This window comes from Ammodytes marinus, assembly GCF_949987685.1.
Source record: "Ammodytes marinus genome assembly, chromosome: 6".
NCBI lineage: Eukaryota > Metazoa > Chordata > Actinopteri > Uranoscopiformes > Ammodytidae > Ammodytes > Ammodytes marinus.
In genome coordinates, this window is record NC_137235.1 from 21,137,559 (window position 1) to 21,157,216 (window position 19,658).

At 39.9% G+C, this 19,658-nt stretch overlaps 1 protein-coding gene across 5 annotated transcripts in view; it reads right to left on the bottom strand.

Moving 5' to 3' along the window:
* Nucleotides 1-40: 40 nt before the first annotated feature.
* The window catches only part of LOC307251982 (uncharacterized protein), a 25,693-nt gene continuing 6,075 nt past the window's right edge, over nucleotides 41-19,658 (bottom strand). The window contains exons 3-15 of one of the 5 annotated variants that reach the window (XM_080029484.1): nucleotides 18,446-18,593; nucleotides 14,090-14,147; nucleotides 13,463-13,544; nucleotides 12,866-12,981; nucleotides 12,258-12,426; nucleotides 11,364-11,494; nucleotides 7,673-7,750; nucleotides 7,499-7,528; nucleotides 7,201-7,269; nucleotides 6,324-6,542; nucleotides 4,685-4,807; nucleotides 4,490-4,524; nucleotides 41-2,025 (exon numbers count right to left, since the gene is read on the bottom strand). In XM_080029484.1, the coding sequence (XP_079885610.1) occupies nucleotides 4,501-4,524; nucleotides 4,685-4,807; nucleotides 6,324-6,542; nucleotides 7,201-7,269; nucleotides 7,499-7,528; nucleotides 7,673-7,750; nucleotides 11,364-11,494; nucleotides 12,258-12,426; nucleotides 12,866-12,981; nucleotides 13,463-13,544; nucleotides 14,090-14,147; nucleotides 18,446-18,593 (1,247 nt within the window). In that variant the 3' untranslated portion in view covers nucleotides 41-2,025; nucleotides 4,490-4,500. The remainder of the gene's footprint in view (nucleotides 2,026-4,489; nucleotides 4,525-4,684; nucleotides 4,808-6,323; nucleotides 6,543-7,200; nucleotides 7,270-7,498; nucleotides 7,529-7,672; nucleotides 7,751-11,363; nucleotides 11,495-12,257; nucleotides 12,427-12,865; nucleotides 12,982-13,462; nucleotides 13,545-14,089; nucleotides 14,148-18,445; nucleotides 18,594-19,658) is intronic. The other 4 variants (XM_080029481.1, XM_080029483.1, XM_080029482.1 and 1 more) reach the window with 4 other exon arrangements.

Consider the following 19,658-nt stretch of genomic DNA (forward strand, 5'->3'; position numbering starts at 1 on the left):
CATTTGAATAGCAATGATAAGAATGTAATGTATGAGTTATTCCTTATAGCCACTTAACTAAAATAGTTCAGTGCGTGTAGGATAACACCATGGATTGTTGCGGACAACACTAATTGTCCTTCCAGTCCAGAAACGTTGTGGGATCGGGCTACACTAAGGCTGATATGGTGTAGCCTGAAAAACATTGAACTTAGACAGATTTACAACGTATGGGCACAATGTGGAGATGGCAGTTTTGGGATGATCACTGTATTAACTCACTCAATAACAAGACTAAACGAAAGACTAAAATAACCTGTAAATGAGAGCAAACGTTGGCAGGGAAAGGCATTTGTGATGCTATTTACAATCGAATCAGTGCCTGTTTTTAAGGTGAATATTTGGGATTAGTAGCAAGGTTTCCGACATCAGGAGGGATATAGGAATGTGTGTAACTGTACACGTTTAATATCCAAATCAGTTCACCAGTGACAATTGCTAAATGAAAAAGCATCACAGCTCAAAACGTTGTGGTCGCACTTGGTCTGTATAGGCATTATTCATTTCTAACCCTAAATTTATGGCAGCAGTTAAAACTTTTTTTTTACCACACAACTGGACTCCCTGATGGCCAATCTAGGCTAATATGGAGCAACATTGAGATGCAACACTCTGATGAACTAGTGTTCTCTAGGTGAATGCTACTTCCGGCTTGATAGTGTGTTGGTGATATCTAGCTGGTAAAGGCTTTAAATGGATCATTTGTGACATGATATTTTTTGTTGATAAATGATGAAGCACCTTGAGGCAGTAGGTAACAATTAGAGCATTCAGGAGGTTTGTGGCGACTTAAATTATGACTTTGACACAAATTCATACCATCAACCTTCACAAACTGCCAGAGCAGTGTTAACCTATGAAGAGGCATAGAATCCAAGAATGAGTAAGCTATTGCTCTAGCAATGTTTTTTTATAGCTCTCCTCATAACAATTGAATCTGTTTTGCTGTGCCTGATATAGCTGAACTCGTCCTGGGCTTGTACTTTTGCCTAAATATACTGTAGTTGCATTAAATATTTTCAATTTCAAAGGCAGAACCCAGGACTGTGGATAACACAACTCTAGTCATGATACAGTATTTAGTAGATGTTGATATTGTGTGTTCTTTGTGTGATGTGGGCTAGGGCCTATAATTGCAATGAACACTTTGTGGTGAGCCAGTTCAACAAAGCCAGGGTCTCTACTTGTTACTTGGCTAAACTACACCCAACAACTAGTCAGGATACATCCGGATAATGTTCCATGACTGGTTATAAACGTGTAAGAGTCAACCCACTTTTTCCCAATAGAGCTGTAAGAGGGAAGGAAAAGTGTGAATGTGTCAGTAAACAGCCTTATACATATCTGCCTCATTGTTAAGGCACGAGTAGATCTGACAATAATTACTTTTGTGTATTCCATTAATTGAATGTGTTTGATACTTAACGAATAACTGGAGCTGCTGCTAAGTTTAAAATAGGACATATTATACACACACACACTATCACAAAAATTGAGCGCCTGCTAGGTAGCTAGCTACAAATGTCCGGTCATTGGCTTATTGTAACTAGCTAGCAGACACACAAACACAACAGGACAATTATTTTGCATTAGAATAACAAACAAACAGTTTTTTGTTGAAACAGAAGTCTGAGCACACCTCTAGGCTGCTTATTTGTCAATAGAACATTTCTGAAACCGAAGACATCTATTAGCTGTTACTATAGAGTGATTTTCAGATGGCTTTCGCAGCACACTAATAATAACACATCATGTTTAGTCAGATAGGGGAATACAATGCTGTTCAAGGCAAGGAGGCAAATGAATAGAGTGTACTGTCCAAAAGATGTTCCTTGTTTTGCGCCAGCACCATCCCTGATTGGAAAGCTTAGAGGGATGCACTGTAAGATGTGTGGGAGGCTAGAGGAAGTTAGTGGAGTTTGTCCCACCGTGGATGTTGAAGGTGGCTCCATCAGAGGAGGGGGGGGGCTCAGGGTGGCCGCCAGCCTAAAGGGGATACAACACATGCTGAAACACGCTGCATTCTGTCCCACAGCGCAACATGTTAAAGGTGCACTATGCAGTTTCAGGGGAGGGGGATTTGTTTACATTCACAGAACCAGCAGTTACTGTAGTTTACAACAAAAAAACACATTTTCTCTACATGTAATTCTTAGTATTGAATAATTTTATCATCATAAATTATATTATTTCGAGGAACCTGGAACCAAACGTAAGAATAGAAATATGTTTGTAAACCAAACTGTGGGCCCTGCTGCTGTAAACAACAGTGAAACAGTAACTTTTTCAGGAAGCTTTCTAACTTCAAACCATGTTCCAGGGACCACATGTGCCTGTGAGAAGAGTTTGTTTGTTCAGTTATAAGAATATACCTTAGAAAATGTTTACTTCTCCGACACACCTTAAGTTACATAATGCACCTTTAAAGAAGTCTGTTCAAAATGTCTAGGGAAAAATAACAGATATAATGAAAACAAACCTATAGTCTGTGTTGGTCATTCAAAGAACATTGTTATACCAACTGGCACAGCATGGTATATTGGCAGCAATCATACTATTACATAAACTTAAGGCACTCTCACTGATGCAGTATATCTATTAGGGGCGGGAATCTCTTGGCACCTCAAGATTCGATTCCGATTCAGAGGTCAACGATTCGATTCAAAATCGATTATCAATGCATCCCGATGCATTTTCTTTTTACGTACATACTTGTGTGATTTTCAAAAATATATTTATATACACATATATTTGCTACTCAGATATTGCTAATCACTTCCTACTTTTGTGATGATCATTAAATACAATCAACAGATGAATTGTCTTCTCTAATATTGTATTAGAGAAAAAGCTTTTCTTGTCACAAATATGACTTTCTATGAACAGTGCAATAATCAATTTTGCATTTCAACACACTATGGAAGTGTGTAAAAACTAAACTGATTCACTTTAATTTTCTTTCTACTCTTGTAAATCATGTTTCTATAGGATTTCTATTCTATTATTTTCTATGTAATTTCATCACATTGTGCAAAAAGTATGGCTTGGAATTCAGCTCTCATACAAAAACGTAAACAGACACAAAGCCAGTGCAGGTCATATGGGTTTGCTGCTCTCAGCCCTTTTGTCACCACTTTTAACAACTCGCACTTGTGTGGTGTGCATGCACAGTGGAGCAGGAAATACTAGTATTGAATACTTTTTTTTATTTTTTTTTATATAAATCGATTATTAACTTTTCTGAATCGATTCGGAATCGTTCGAGAGAGAATCGCAATGTATCGGAGAATCGATTATTTTTCCCACCCCTAATATCTATTGTATTTCTTGTAAAAAAAAAGTTGTTCACTTCACAAACTGGGTTTTTATCACAGAGTGACTACAAACTACAAAATGTAATGAGTTTTGTAGTTCCCCAGAAGGCCTTACATTCTGATGTTACATGGATAGGAAGCCAATGAAGAAAATCTAAAATTGGTGAAATATGTTTGAATTTTGTAGTTTTAGGTAAAATGTAGGGGAGAACGGGGTAATTTGTCACACGGGTTGGTTGTCACAATCGTTATATCTCGGAACCAGAAGGCGCTGTCTATGAAATTTTGGTATGTAAATATCCAGAATTGGGATCAGAGGTCACCTACATAGTCTTCCTTGGAGTTAGACTGCTGAATTTGAGGTGAGACGACTGTTTGTGTTTTTCATGTCAAATTGAAAATATTTAGCTCCTCAGTATTTTTCTTCTAGGCTTTTACACAATGGGTTTATAACAAAACACTTGTTACCCATACAACGTGTGAAGGGTAAACTATATTTTAGATTGTGGTTAGCAAGCTAATTAGTTGTCAGATGGTTGTTGGCCTTGATGCTAGCAAGAAATTCAAGTTCGGGTTGGTCGTCACATTTTTTGGGGGGTTGGTTGTCACATGTTATCTCAAGGCTGCAGCCAGAAAAGGAACCCAATAACGAAAGAAATTGTCAAGCTGTATCCTCACTGACACCCCAGAGAAGGAAAGAATAGAGCAGGAAAAGGCAGCTAGCATGCAAAAGAAAAAAGGGCAACAAAATCAAAACAACCCAGTGCATCCCAAACTAGACCAGCTGCCAAGACTACAGTAAGTTATGTAGGCCTATTTGTCAACTTGACAATGCAATTAAACTTTCAAATTTAGTTCTACTTTCTTGCCTTCTTTTTAAGATTATTCCCATTAAGATAACATTGTGACAAACAACCCCATAGTGTTTGACAACTGACCCCTTGATGGGGTTGGTTGTCACAATGTGTAAGGGTGTCTTTGATGATTAATTTCTTCTTTATTACAATAAGATAGAAAAAGTGAGGGGTACATATTTCAAGCCAACACCTTAAGCTTCAATTTAATGTAGGAATGACTATTGAAAGATGTTTAGGTGATAAGCAATTCTCACTAGAGTAAAAAGTGTGCCTACTTACCCCGTTCTCCCCTAAATTACTTCATGTCTGAAATTCTGAAAAAAAATTGCTACATAAGTTCTGATAGTGAGCGGATAAGTGTATAGACACTTGTTGTGTGTGTGTGTTTGTGTGTGTGTGTGTGTGTGTGTGTGTGTGTGTGTGTGTGTGTGTGTGTGTGTGTGTGTGTGTGTGCGTGTGTGTGTGCGTGTCTACCTCTGGTGTGGCGTTTAGTAGGGGATCGGAAGCCATATTCTGCATCTTGACCTCCTCTTTGAATGGTTCACTGTTTGCTGCTGGTGGAGGCGAGCTATACATGACAGGAGCTGGAGCATAGCCCTATGAAGAGAGAAAGTTGAACACACTAAGCAGTAGGACTGGCTTTTTACTGCACAACAGCTTCTGACATTGTCCCCTTGGTTTACTCACTGCCTCACACAAAATGACTATTCAAATCTACAGCTCATTTACAAACACACCAGTGTGCAGCCACAGAATAGCCGGTTGTATCATAGACTATATCATAGTCCTGCGCTGTGTCGGGTACACCCATAAATATGTTGTGTAACTTTTAAACACATTCATATAAATTCAGAGGTATGGGCGTGCGGTTAATAAAATGAACTAACGGTGGGCAGGCGAGAATGAAAATATGTTGTCTTTTTCTGGAGAAAGCAGAAATGATCATCATGATAGAGCAGTATTTTTAACATAATACTATTACAACTACACTTATATTACACTTTGAAATGTTTAACATTTTTAATAAGGTAATTTTTTCACAAATTCATTGAAATTCATTCATTCAATTCGTGTGCTCACTGGATAGATTTTGGTTTTGAATTTGCCCACAAAGGCTGTCCCTGCATTCCAAATCACATACTCTTTCTTTTTTCTACTATACATACTAGAACAAATGATTAGGGCTGACCCAAATTATTCAGATCGTTTGTTGGGTTTATCCGAAGCTCAATACAGTATGTGGAATATTATTTTTTTCTCTTTTTTTAAACAATTTTCTTTGCAAAAGTAGCTTAAACTGCAATATATTTTGTCAACAAATAATAATGTTCAAATATACAAGTTATATACAACAATTGGAAAAATACAAATTAAACGCTCATTTAAAATAAATTATCAAATGATTTGAACTTTGACCTAGGTGGCCGCTGACCTTTCAAAGAGATGGAGGAAGAATATATTAGCCTATTTGTTTCCCTTAAAAAAAGCATTGCTTGGCGAACTGCTAATGTTAGCTTAGCTGTTTGTGTACGTTCGCTATGCAGCGCTGCTATTGCCCATCAACAGTGACTGGCTTGCATCATGGGAATACCCAGTCAATAATGGATATAATATGGACATTAAAGATTATCAACATTGGATCTTTGTATGGATTTATAGGTCCCCAAAAAGATGCATCAAACAGGATGGTATTCGGGCCAGCCCTACAAATGATCATAAAAAAGTATCTAGTTAGCATGCAGTAGGCATACAATTGGGACATACTTTTACTTATTTATTTAATCATAACATTGCGCCTTGAACTCCCCTCTTGCTTATATATCCGTCTCATCCCCGGTTGTTTTCATAAGGAGGCTCTGTCTGTGTGACTTCACGTCCGGTGTGCATTGGATTGTGGGTCAGAGTTGCCCAAATAGATTGCTGATTTCATCACTTAAAATCTCGGCCAGATGTAGTAGGCATCCGGGTATTTTAAAGCATACTAAATCTGACCACAATAATTGGGACATCATAAATCTTTTTCTACAATACTAAATATCAGAAAGTATGGGTATTGGAACACAGGACGTCTGCAAGATCAGTGAAGTCTGTCAGATAAAGAGATGGATCATACCATTGGAGCCGTAGGGCCAGGGGGGTACTGGCCTTGTGGTGGACCATTCCATTGTGGAGGCTGGGCAGGGTGCATCATGGCTGGATCAACAGGAGCGTAGCCAGGGTTCTGAGGTGGGTAGCCAGGGTTCTGAGGTGGGTAGCCAGGGTTCTGAGGTGGGTAGCCGGGGTTCTGAGGAGGGTAGCCGGGGTTCTGTGGAGGGTATGTGGGGTTAAAACCCTGTACACAGACACAATAAGGAAGGAGATCAGGAGATAGATAGATAGATAGAAAGAGGAAAAAAGCCGGTCGAAGCCGTGATAGTAAAAAAGAAAGATGGATGCAGATATGTTGTTTGAGTTTGAAACGGCTTTAGCCTCGACACTTAACGATTTGGAAGATGGCACTCAAATCTTTAATAAGCAAAAAAGAAGAATGTTCTGTTGCCGACCAACCACGGCAAAAGTTAAATTTACCAGTCGACTGTTGGCTAAACGAACAGGGCTTAATACGTGACCTTTTTCATTGCTCTGATTGGTCGTAGTGCTATCCAATTGCGTGCAGTGGTGTTTGCAATGCCCGCGTACGTAGAGTCAACACTCATGACTAACGATAATATCAAACATGTTAGATTTTGTCGTAACGTCAAGACGGGAAGAAGACTGACTGAAATCGGGTCAGATGAACACCTCACACCAAACGACTGAGATTACGGGCACGCGCCATAGCTCCAGCAAGTGATTTCAGTCCGAAATTGTAAATTTGTCTGCGACTGTCAAATCATGTAAGAAGTTGTTTGGTGTAAGGTCGGCTTAAGGATCCAGTGTCGTGAGAGCATGTTAGGCTGAGTCAAGCGTATCCCATATTCAGGCGAACAGGATTGTTCTGTGATACTTACTGGGGAGGGTGGGGGGCCGTTCCACTGTCCTGGGCCAGAGGGCATAGTGGGAGGATGTACTGTAGGACCCTATATATAAGAACACATAAACACACAGGCTTGTAAACAAAAAAACACATTGGTCTGGGTCCTCTTCTTGGATAAACATTGCATAAAATTTTTTACCAATAACCCTCCTTTTATCAGAAGGATCCAGTAAGTGCAATGCTACGTTGCTTAATGATCATGAAAATATTGAATAGTTTTGATCCTGTGTAGTTAGAATCACACGTGTGTTTTGAAATGTCCTATGTTGTACCATGTTGGTTTCAGGGCCTTGGTAGTACACCTGCAAACACAGAAAAACAAATATGCACAAATCAAATCAAATACCATATTCACTCTGAGACATCATACTGTCAACTAAAGGAACATGTTTGTGAAAGAACAACATCCAAGAATACATAAGCAGTGACTGTAAGTAGAATCTCACATTTCCTGTGTTGTATGGAGGGGCCGGGCCAACAGGACCACCGGGAGGAGGGTGGATTGACTCGTGGACTGTGGTCGTCTGGAGACAGACACAGATGAAGAAGGCAATTTAATGGTCAGGGACTTGGAATTATTTTGTTTATTGACTGGTGAAAGATTGCATGGTGTCCATATATTTGTCCATTTGACCATCTTTCAGTGCATAGCTATGGTGAATATCTGTGTTGCTGTTAGGTAACACTGATGCTCAACAAGTGAACACATCATGTTTAGTGCGAGACACTGCTGGTAATAACATTGTTTTTTCCAGCACCGGTCAATTTTGAGATTTAGTCTATTGTGTAACATAATAACATGTCCATAACAACTTTTCTTTCATAGTTGTATAAATCAAAAATCATGCACAAATGTAAATTTAGGTGTTTATTTTACTAGACCTTGTCTGTTTGTATCTGTATATTTCTCCTATACAACCATCTTTAACAGCCATTATCTCAACATTCGTTATATAAAAATAATTGCTTTAATGTAAGTAATCAACTGGCAATTTTTCCTAATGATATCTATAAGAATGTTTTTGACTTAACCCTCACCTGCAGTGTATCGTCTTAAAATGACTGACAGCTAACACATGTTAAAGGATTGAATATGTTTATATATGTTGACATATGGTGTCTATTATCTGAACTCATCACTCAGAGCCACGCTTAGCATATCATTGAATGGAGTGACCATATTATTAGAGTTAAAGCCTATAGGTGGATGCAGAGAGGAGGAGGATATGTCTAAAGTTTGGATTGTGGAGTAAACCCTTTCCAAGAGGCTCCTCAAGTCTCACTGACCAATCTGAGAGCTTGGTCATTTGCATTGTCTTTCCAACCTGGCTCAAGGCTAGCCTGGTCCTACCAGACCATCGTACTTCATTTCATTTGTCCAGAGCGTCTAGAATCGCTCAATTGACAAATGTTAACTCACTGAAGGCAGGTGTCTGTTGAAGTTTAAAAGTATTGGATCTACCCAGTGCCACTCTGGATCTGCCAACCAATAACGTTTGGTCGTGACGTATGTCATGCGCCGGCCTCAAATAGTTCTCAACCACTCCCTGTTTGCTGATTGGACCGCCAAAAATGTGGCAGATAAAACCCAAGAATATAGCGCAGGTCCAGACTGACTACTGAAGGGAAATGACAATTGAGCGCAAGTACGTAGGCATGCAGTGCCAGGCTAGCTCAAGGCCCCAGAGGTTCAAGAAAATGCTAAATGGAAAGGTGAAATTAATCCGTGTACCTTCTGTTCAATCCATATCCGTTTAGAAATCAAAACACGAAAAACGAAAGAAACTGTTTGATTTAATTTTTTAATTATTTGTTTCATTTAAAAAAACAAAAAACAGACTGTTTTATTCAAAATATGCTTGTAAAACATGAATTGATTGCCATTTCTTATTTTTTATTTTCCATGTTGCCCTTTACATATGAAAATGGGAAAGGAGACAAACAGAAAATGTAAAAAATGTGCATTTTCATCAAGTTCCAAATAATAATTTATATTAATCAGCGGGTTAAACTGTGTCCCGCAGCCACAATGCCACGAGCTATGCGCGGCCAGCGCCGTGATGGCTCTGACCCATAGACTGTTTTCTGACCGTGGCTATCTCCGTCTTTTAAGTAGGCTAAAGCAAGCCTCTTGTCGGTAGTGGAAACGCATGGCAGATCTAGTAGGGTAACCCTGCCGAACCGTGCCGAACCGAACTGTGCTGCTCAGAGGAAACAAGGCATGATCAAACAGCGACAGACAAACAGCTGTTGATCCAGATCAAAACGGGACAAACCACCAAATGTTTAATCTTTATTGAGAGGGGAAACATATTTTGGCTGGCTGCCAAAGGCTGCTATGTCATTGTCTGTCATAGGCTACCATCAAGAGCCTTATTTTACAAAAAGCTCAATTCAGATAGCCTATAGCCTAAACGTGGACAAAATATAGCCTAGACAAGTTTCTTCTTTCCTCGACACACACACACGCGCGCACCCCCTTAAACTTGGCGATTGCCCACTTTGACTCGGCAAGTGAAGCGAAGACAGGGAAAAAAGAGAGACAGAGACGACGATCGCCTCGCAATTTTCACTCGTGGAACTAACCATTAAAAATGCTTTCATATGCAGCTGTCTGCACTGGGGCTCATGCCTCAGCTGATAACAAGTATCAATAACATTATCAATAGTGTAGGATGAGTCCCTCAGTTCCCAGTGCGATGCTGACGTCCGCACGTAATCGGTGATTAATGAATGAAGAGTAAAACAAACATTTATTAGATTATTATGAGACCCAAGGCAATTGCCTACCTTTGCGCAATGGTTAAGTTCGCCTCTGGGCGTGCGCGGACACACACACACACTAAATTGAAACATGTATTTTTCAAAATCAACATTTAGGCCATTATTCTCATATTTGATATCCTGGTCATGAATTGTGATTACAAATGGATAAAAATGTGTTTTAGTATAATATATAATGTAGATGAGAGGATGATTATTAAAAAAACAGGTCACTTTTCGTTTTTCGTGTTTTGATTTCCAAACGGATATGGATTGAACGGAAGGTACACGGATTTGTAACATCGCTCTGCGGCTGTTTCCCACATGCATTCAGTTATTGATGCATAAAATTTAAAATACTGTCTGCTAAAGCGCTGTTTGCTTAGTTGTTCTATGCTCATTATATGTTATCCTTGTAGTTGTGTTTATTGTGTATGCTCGTTTTCACTGTAAATGAGGGAAACCTCAGAGTCTTTCCAGTGAAAATAAAGGTTATTGATTGATTGATTGATTGATTGATTGATTGATTGATTGATTGATTGATTGATTGATTGATTGATTGATTGATTGATTGATTGATTGATTGATTGATTGATTGATTGATCCAACTGAACTACATTATATGTTAGTAATGTTTCCTGGCCATTTACACTGTGGCTGTTACAGAAGCGTTCTATAAAATCCCAGGTTGCAACATTAGTTCACTGTGGGCTATGATGTATTTATCAGTATGATGTTTACTTGGTTATGAAATGCAGTTGGCTATTGCTCCTTCAGACTCTCTGTAAAGGTGCAGTAGAGCATACACCCACATACCATGACAGGAGCATCAGGGAACATGAGATCTGTGTTAAGGGTCAACTGTCTGCAACTCATTCCTATTAGGGGACAGCTGTCACATAGGACGTTGCTACGGGTTCATTGAAGTTGCTGCACAGTCGACTCATATTTGTCCGAAATATTCACAAACAGCACATGCCTTGTTATGTATTTGTTTATTGGAGCTTATCACAAATAATGTTCAATTGAAATCAGTTTATCTTTGATGTGGCCAAACACTAAAATGATTCCCACAGAACCTTTGGAATTGGGTTGTTTATTTACCATGTTATTTTGCCCTTTATATTTTTACACGTCATGTCATTGAAAAACTAAATACATGCTGGAAGGAAACCAGGAAGTACCCGTGATGGTCACATATACTGTATGTTCTAAGTCATTATGTTGTAGAGTGTGTGTCTTACACTTTGACCAAAACTCAAACTATTGAAAATTCTCTGTAATAAATGTTAACTTAATTATCTATTTAAGAAGTGTGTGAAACAAGTCGGTAAATAACAGTTTGTTCAGATGGAGTTTTGCTTGTGTGTGTACCTGTACCACAGTGTGGGAGGATTCCTTCTTCTTGAAGATCTTCTTGCGACAGCAGCAGCAGATACCAGCAGGGATCCCCAGGAGGAGGAGCAGGGCCAGGAGAGGGTTCGCCGATTCGTACTCATGCTTGTCTGCAGAGGACCAACACAGTGACACAGTCAGCTTCACTGTCTGAAGGGAACCATTGGTAAAGCAGTAAAGAATCACAATTATAATAAAGATTCGGTTTCAGCTCGTACACTCTGAAATGATTTTTTTGTTGGCTGTTTAGTGACAGTTTGTAGAGACAGAGATGCAATGGGGCAAAGAGGGGAATTACATGCAGAGAACGACGCAAGCTGGATTCTAACCCGGGTCTGCAAGCGAACTGAGCTCTATGGGGGGAGGGGGGGGATTCACTATGGTAAAGGAAAATTTTAAAATGTTAATATAAACTGTGCATAGTCCATTTCACTGGACTTTGTGGCTGCAATCGTGCATTATGGGCCATCTTGTCACATCAACAGTTTAAAGTGTTACCCTAAACCCTCTTTGCATTGTAAACTCTAACCACAGAATGTTATGATAAAAGCCAATCACATTTTGATTTGATATCAATTCATTGTTCAGCCCTAAAACACAAGAAGCCTGTTCTATCACTCACTCCTGTGGAGAAGAAGAGGCAAACCAGGCCAAAAAAAGTGCAACAAAAATAACATTTGAAGTAAGAGCTTGATGTGATACAGCCACCATCCAATTGAATTGGATGGTGGCTGTTAGGGACAGGCAATATGACCTCAAATGAATTTGAGGTCATATCGCCTGTCCCTAACCCAAGGAAGACCCGTTTGTGGAGGCTGATAGGGTTCCTCATAAATAATAAAGTCAGATTATTCTGATGTACGGTACACCAACCTGTCAGGTCCATCCTGGTGATAGAAACCACCCTGTCCTTGCGGTCCTTCAGGGTGTAGCGGCCCTCGTCAGTGTAGTTGACATGCTTGATCTCGATCTTCATTGAGTGGGTCTTGACTCGGTCCCAGTAGTCTGGAAGGTCCTGGGACACGCGAGCACCGTCACGCACCTTAGGGGGACAAACCTACTGTCACTAATGCATCCATCTGCATCACAACCAATTCATTACAAGCTGAAAAATATCCCTTCAATTGTACGCTAAACTGAGATTTTTTCCGCCAGACTGCCATTTATTTTAGTTTTTTCTTTTGTCTCCTGAATAATCCGCAGTAGCTCTAGAGTTGAGAGGCTGATTAGCGGAGTGATTAAAAAATAAACGGCCGTCTGGCGGCAAACTAAAGCTGTGGGAAAAATCTTAGTTTAGTGTAGGGATATTTAGGTTAGCATTTACATATCATGACAAATGTAAACACAGGTATTGAAACTAATTTAACCCCCAACTTCTGCACAGTTGACATTCCATCCCCAAATACTTAATCCCTACATCTAATATTCATCAAACTATACTTCCATCCATGTTCTATCCATCTGGTCTCTGCTTAACTCACCAGTGTAACGTTGGCATACTCCCCAGTGAAGGAGAGCAGAGCATCAGCCAGTTCAATGCCCTCCAGGGAAATGTACAGACTCTCTCCTGCTATACACTTCTCGAAGTTACGTCTGGCTGAAATCAGGAAAAAGACATATATCCCATTGAGTTATACTTGAGCCTGTTTCTTACAATGCAACTCTTACAATTCGTTCAGCTCAACAAAAAATAAATGAGGACAAAACATTCAAAGATAATATTTGGAAAAGAGATTACGTCACAGTGATTCTCTTTGAGCAAACCAAAGTATATTCTTCTGTGCACAATAATCTTGCATTTGCCATTATTCCAGTTGTGCATTGGCATGTGTCGTCTACTGTGTAAAAACTACAGAAATGCAGGCTGGCAGCTGGTACTGAGAGCTTTGGGGGTGTTGACATGTTTTGTAAATAATAACGCACTTGGCTTTTTTTTACTTTACCATATGAATAGTAAGCCTAATAATCATCAGCAACAGTTGTTTAGTGAATATGGACAGTAGTAATTGTTCGAGAAAGAAAATCAAACTAGAGAACCAAAAAGTTCTTAGAAACCATGTTCAATAAGCCTAACTCACGTTCGACAGCCACTTTGACATTGGATAGCTCCTTATTCCAGTAGTCCTTCGTGGAGTATGTCCCCTGGTCCTCATAAACCACCTGACACAAACACACACGACATACACACACTGTGATCCATAATCTCTGGCCACACCATGGACTGTTGTTCTGCTTCCCACCCCTGATGGGAAACCTTACTGACGTGGTGTAGACAGAGGTGTCACTTGAAAGTGAACTCCAAAGCATCATCACTGCCTCAAAGGAATAGTAGTAAGGAATAATCTTTAGCTTTCTGCCTCACTCTCCGGCTCTAGAAAAGACAACAGACACCGTTTCTGTAACAATGTGTAGGTCAAAATGGGCAAATGTCACCCATACAGGTTAGCTTAGACTAACTGTAGGTCTGTTGTAAAGTTTATCTTTTTGACCTGCTCCCCTTTACTACCAGTGTTTGAGCTAAGCTAACCGGGATGAGCTAACTTTACCAATTTCTATATAAAAAAATAAACGCACAGTTATAGGAACAGTCACCTTTTATTGAGTCAGAGAGTGAAACAAAAACCTAAACATTTTAAATGTTAACTCTTCCTTAAAATTAGCATTATTTCCAGTGAGACAGACTTCACCCAAATGACATTGGTTACCTTGTCGATGTACCAGCGTCGGTCGCTGCCTGAGCTCACCACCCTGCCTTTATTCCCCCTGTAGAAGACAATACATGAATTTCAGCGACACTGGAAAACACTCACTTCTTGCCACTATGACCAGAGCCCTGTTTCAGGTAGCTGGTTTTGAGGTAACCCAGAGTTTGTTCGCTCTGAGTTAGTGGAAACTCTCGGTTTTCCGTTTCAGGTAGCAGGTTCAGCGCAACCGAGAGTCAGTTACTGCGGCAACATAGGCCATGGGTCTAACCTGCTCGGGAGGTGGTTAGACCTACCCTGAGTGTGTTACGCTGCAGCTCCGACTGAAGAAAGAGTCACTGTTACAACGCGTCCCTGTACAGTTTAAAGCAAAATCAATCCATAGAAATCTCCATCGGGATGTTTTTTATCATGTACTGATGATTTTACGTTTGATCGATCATTTATCTGATCAGTAGCCTTGTTCTCATCCCTCGTTCGTTCATATGGCGGCCACCTTACACATCGTGCTACATTCAGATTAATAAACCTATTTGTATTGTAAGTAGGCCTATATCATTCTTCTTTTTATTAATAGGGATTTTTTAACGTCTGTGCCACTGAACAGATTTATGTCAGGTTGAAATGTAATTCTGTGGCTGGGGCTGCTCATCCCAAAGTCACAGACGAGCCTCGTTAAATAGCCGTATATGAATATAGAAATAATATAATAATTTAAACTGTGATCACTAGAGGACAATATAAAACACTGTCAGCAATGCTTTGCGGCACCATACACTTTTGCTGCTGCTGATATGCGTAACTTAATTCTTAAAATAGACTTGCTTCTAATACGGAAGCGTAATGATTCTATTGACAAAAAAATATATAATAATATCCCCGTTAATTCTTCTCCATACCATAAACTCATTCGTTAATATTTCGTTTATATTGGTTGACCCAACGCTGATCCACTGTTCTGAAACCAAAAACCCAGAGTTGCTCAGCTCTGAGTTGAGCAACTCAGAGCGCAGGATTAAACCCAGAGTTTGTAAAACCTGCTACCTGAAACAGGGCTCAGGTTGGTCCACAACCAGACCACAATGTGTCCCCAGCCTGGGCAATTTGACCTTAAATCAATATCACCATTAATCATCATCATTAATTGAACATTTACCTCAATTCGATTAATAAACAACTATTTAGTTTTTTTTCCCTTTTTTGTTCACTGACAAGGTTTGTAGCCTACTGTAAATATGCTCAACTATTAAAGCTTGGATATTTTATCTAACAAAATACTTTCTTTGTGATTTAAAAACAAAACACAGATGAACTATTTATGGTTATCTATCGAATATTTCCAACTGAAATCAAAGCATCGCTTGAAATGAAAATTTCACATATAATTTTTTAAATTTTTAAACTGAGCTAAGGGCGCCCACTTACATATCAGTTTTGAAGTAAAAATCAAGTTCTATTTAATAACAAATAAACTGTTCACTGTTTATTACATCGCAAATAATCGCAAATGGATTAAATTCAAACCAGGAAATGAGACGCTCGCTAAGCGGAGATTTGAACATCGCAGGTGAAAAGAACCTGAACCTTTGTAAAGTCCTACCAACCGAGCAGGATCTTTCTCGGTAAGAAAGGTTCCAGGAACTACAGTTTAGACCCTAGTTCCTGCGGTGGAAACCAGCTTAGTTCCTGCAAAGGTTCTTACAGTTCCGGGAACTAGTTCCTGCGGTGGAAACGCGGTTTCAGTAGCCTAAATAAATATTTTAAATATAGGCTTATTTATTCATTTTTTTAAATCAAGATCTTTTTATTTACTTTATCAATATATCAAAGTGCAAAGTTGTTCACTTGCCACAGACAGGTTGCATGAAAAGAACAAACAAAAAACAACTTATGACACTCATAGCAAAACAAACACCAAAAAAGAAATATCAAAACACCCAAAAATAATCCCTCCCAAGTCACCGCCAGTGAACACATGTCAGCATCATGTCACAACAGTTACCATCATCCAGGGAATGGAATGACTGCACTCCCGCCTACCTTCTCTTGACTATAAAGAATGCATTAAGCCTGAAATGAGCTCAAAAAAGGTCCCCATACTTTTTGAAATCTTGCACTGGAATGTTGAAGTGAGTACCTAATTTTTTCGAGTTTAAGACAGGACATAACATCTCTCAGCCATTGTGTATGAGTGGGCGGGACAGGTTCCCTCCACTTCAGCAGGATGGTTCGCCGGGCCAGAAGAGAGGCAAAATATATAGTACGTCGTTTATCTGCAGTTATGCCTCATTTCCACAGAGTAGAGCGGGTCGGGTCGGAGCGGCTCAGAGACAGCTCACTTTTAAGACCCTACCCTTACTGGTTTAGGCTGGACTGCGATAGCCGCCGCCAGAATATGGGTCAAACTATCGGGCTGTGGAACAACTGTGGTCAAGCCAGCGGTCTCTTGTTTTTGCTTGGTCAAACCAGCCGCTTCTTTATTTATTCCCCCCGTGTTGTTGTGAGCGTAAACGCACAGAGACTGCTCGGTGCAACTGATAGAGACAGTGAGCGAACAGCTCTGGCTGCGGCAGCTACGTGACATCGTAGCAGTGGGACACAGTGTAACCAACTGATTAATTTAATGACGAGGAAAAACACCACACAATAAACAGTGCTGTGCTCACATTTTCGCCAAAACACAAGACTCTCTTCACTCTTGCCGAGGTGACTACACACGGCGGAAATGATTATTTCGACCAATAAAGGGACGGCATGTGTAGCTCCGCCTTTTCGGCACCCTTTCAGGCGGCTGGTACCCCAACGGAGGAGTACCGAAATTAGGGGCGGCTCAGAGTGGTTAGGTGCGCTTAAACCGTACCCTAACCAACATTTGGCAAATGAAAAGCCAAACTACCCGGACCGAACCGCTCCGATCCGACCCGCTCTACTTGGTGAAACGAGGCATTAGTCTAACCACCTCGTCAGTGACCCCAAAAAGAGCAATTAGAGGCTTTGGTTCCAACTTGATGTTTAACACCTGAGATAATGTTTGGAAGACCTCTATCATGGTTAGGGCTGGGGCACAACCAATACATATGAAGAAGAGAAGCTTCTTAATGTTACATCTTAAGCACAGTGGACTAACATCAGGGTAAATAGTGGATAATTTCGCTTTTGAGATATGAGCCCTATGAACCACTTTGAATTGGATCAGGCAATGTCAAGCGCATAGAGAGGTGGAATTAACATGCTCCATGTATCTTCTGCTAAAGAGAAGCCCAGGTCCCCTTCCCATGCTGCTTTGATCTTGTCCATAGAGGCATGTCTTAGATCCAACATCCTGCCATAGAACGCAGAGACAAGTCTCTTTTGAGATAGATCCAAAGAAAGAACCAAATCAACAAGGGTTGTGTCTGCTGGCAAAGAAGAGCTGGACAGTTTGGATAGCACATAATGTCTTGTTTGCAGATATCTGAAAAAATCTGACCTTGGAAGACCGAATTTGTTGCTTAGTTGTTCAAATGATGCTTAAAGGCCTATTTCACCGGTGGGAATATGAAGGTGTATTGAATTCTGAGATCCTATGTAGTATAAATGTGCAAAAAAAAATTAAATTGGTTCATCCTAGCCTGAGAAAAGGCAGAAAGGCAGAAAGAGTGTTTTATGGTCTCACTGTCTAACCCTAGATTTCTCTTTCTGTGATGTCACAGAAGCGCAAAATACCCTTCTTGTGCCATTCTTTAAAGACAGGATCTTGGGTTGATGGTTTGAAAAGGTGGTTTTATGCAACCCAAAATATTTCCTTAATTGAACCCATATCCTTAAAGAGTGTTTAACCACCATATGTACAGAGCCACCGGATTTTTTAAAGATTTAATCGAGGGGAGTGGAAGTGGGGATCCAAGTAATGCAGGCACGGACATATTATCATCTGTATGTAATTCCATGGCTACCCAGTCAGGACAATTGGGCTGATAGTGAAAAAAAGATCAAAATGAAAGGCAGCGCAGGTTAGCAGCCCAATAGTAAAAACAAAAGTTTGGTAGAGCCAGGCCGCCAGAAGTTTTGTTTTTTTGGAGGTAGGTCTTATTGAGACGAGGCCGCTTACTTCTCCATATATAGGAGGAAAGAGTTGAGTCGAGTTGGTCAAAAAAGGACATGGGGATAAAAACTGGCAAGGCCTGAAAGAGGTACAAAAACGTTTTATTTCTTTTTAAAAGGTCAATAAATCACTGCCAATGAAGAGTAAAAGAAGAGGGTCTTTGACAAGGCCCACATCAAAATAATGTGCAAGTTTAAGTCGAATACAGGGTCTAATTGTTGGTTTTGATAAATTTTTGGATGAATCTCCAAGCCCTTTCCCTGAGTGTCTCTGACCTGATGTGTCCCTGGTGCCAGTACAGGATGGTGTTGCCGGGCTGGTCGGATGGAGTGAACTCCAGCTTCTCTACATTCTTTGGCAGGTAGATCTTCAGCTGTCGACCATGGGCCAGACGCTCATACACATCACGCTCACCATAGGACTCTGAGGACAAATACAGAATGTCCACCATGAATTAACAAAAGCATTACATTAAGGTATGTATATAGTTGGTTCAGGTTTGTAATTCATAAAAGGCAAAAAATGGCTATGGGAAGTTAAAGCCACAATGTGCATCTATCGAACAGTCTATAGAAAAACTATTCTTTGTGATTCTACCACTGGGGGAAGGACTTTCCAGTGAGTAAAGATTATTTATTCAGTTGTGAGAATACACCTTGGAAAATGTTCACTTCTCTGACACACCCAAAGTTATATAGTGCACTATTCAACCTGACATTCATACCTTCCGTAACCTTTAACATCTTTTATTCATTCAATAATCCCCACCTATGAGATCTGTCAGTGACCACTCCCCGTTGTCATGGTAACCTACCACCCACCTACATGCATATTGTACTGAGGAAAGAGGCAAACAGACATAACAATGTGCCGTGTATTAAGGTGCTTAGTATTTTGACAAAAAAGTAGTGCAATACGAACAGAAGAAAATACATTAAACAATAAGGTTCTGGCAACAATAACATATTCCACATATGTACAGAGCCAGCTTTTATTTTTCATTTTTTTTATTTATTTTGTTTTAGCCTACACTACCTCAATAAACAAAAGAGCAAGAATCACAAATTAACAAACAAGATACAAAACAGGAAAATAAATATATAATTCAAATGACTATGATATGCAGCAGTCAGATCCAATGTAGGTAGAACCAAGGCCGACCAGAAGGGCCATCCAGTTTACAAGAATAATTTCAGTAGGCTACGTTGGTTTCTGTGCTATATATATAACAGTATTCCAATCAATTCAACATCTCTGTTGTCCCTTGCACCATCCACTTACGCTGCCAAAATACACAGGAGCGTTGATAGCTCCAAGTCAGATCCAAACAAGGCAACCAATCTTTCACAATTTTGAAAACATATGTGCCAATTTATGAAGTTACCGCTCAATAATAGTTTACAGTGAAGCCTGTGTAATGTTTCAAATTGTGTCTCCGTCAAAACTGGAAAACAGCTAAATAACATCCCCAAAACCACCTTGACGAAG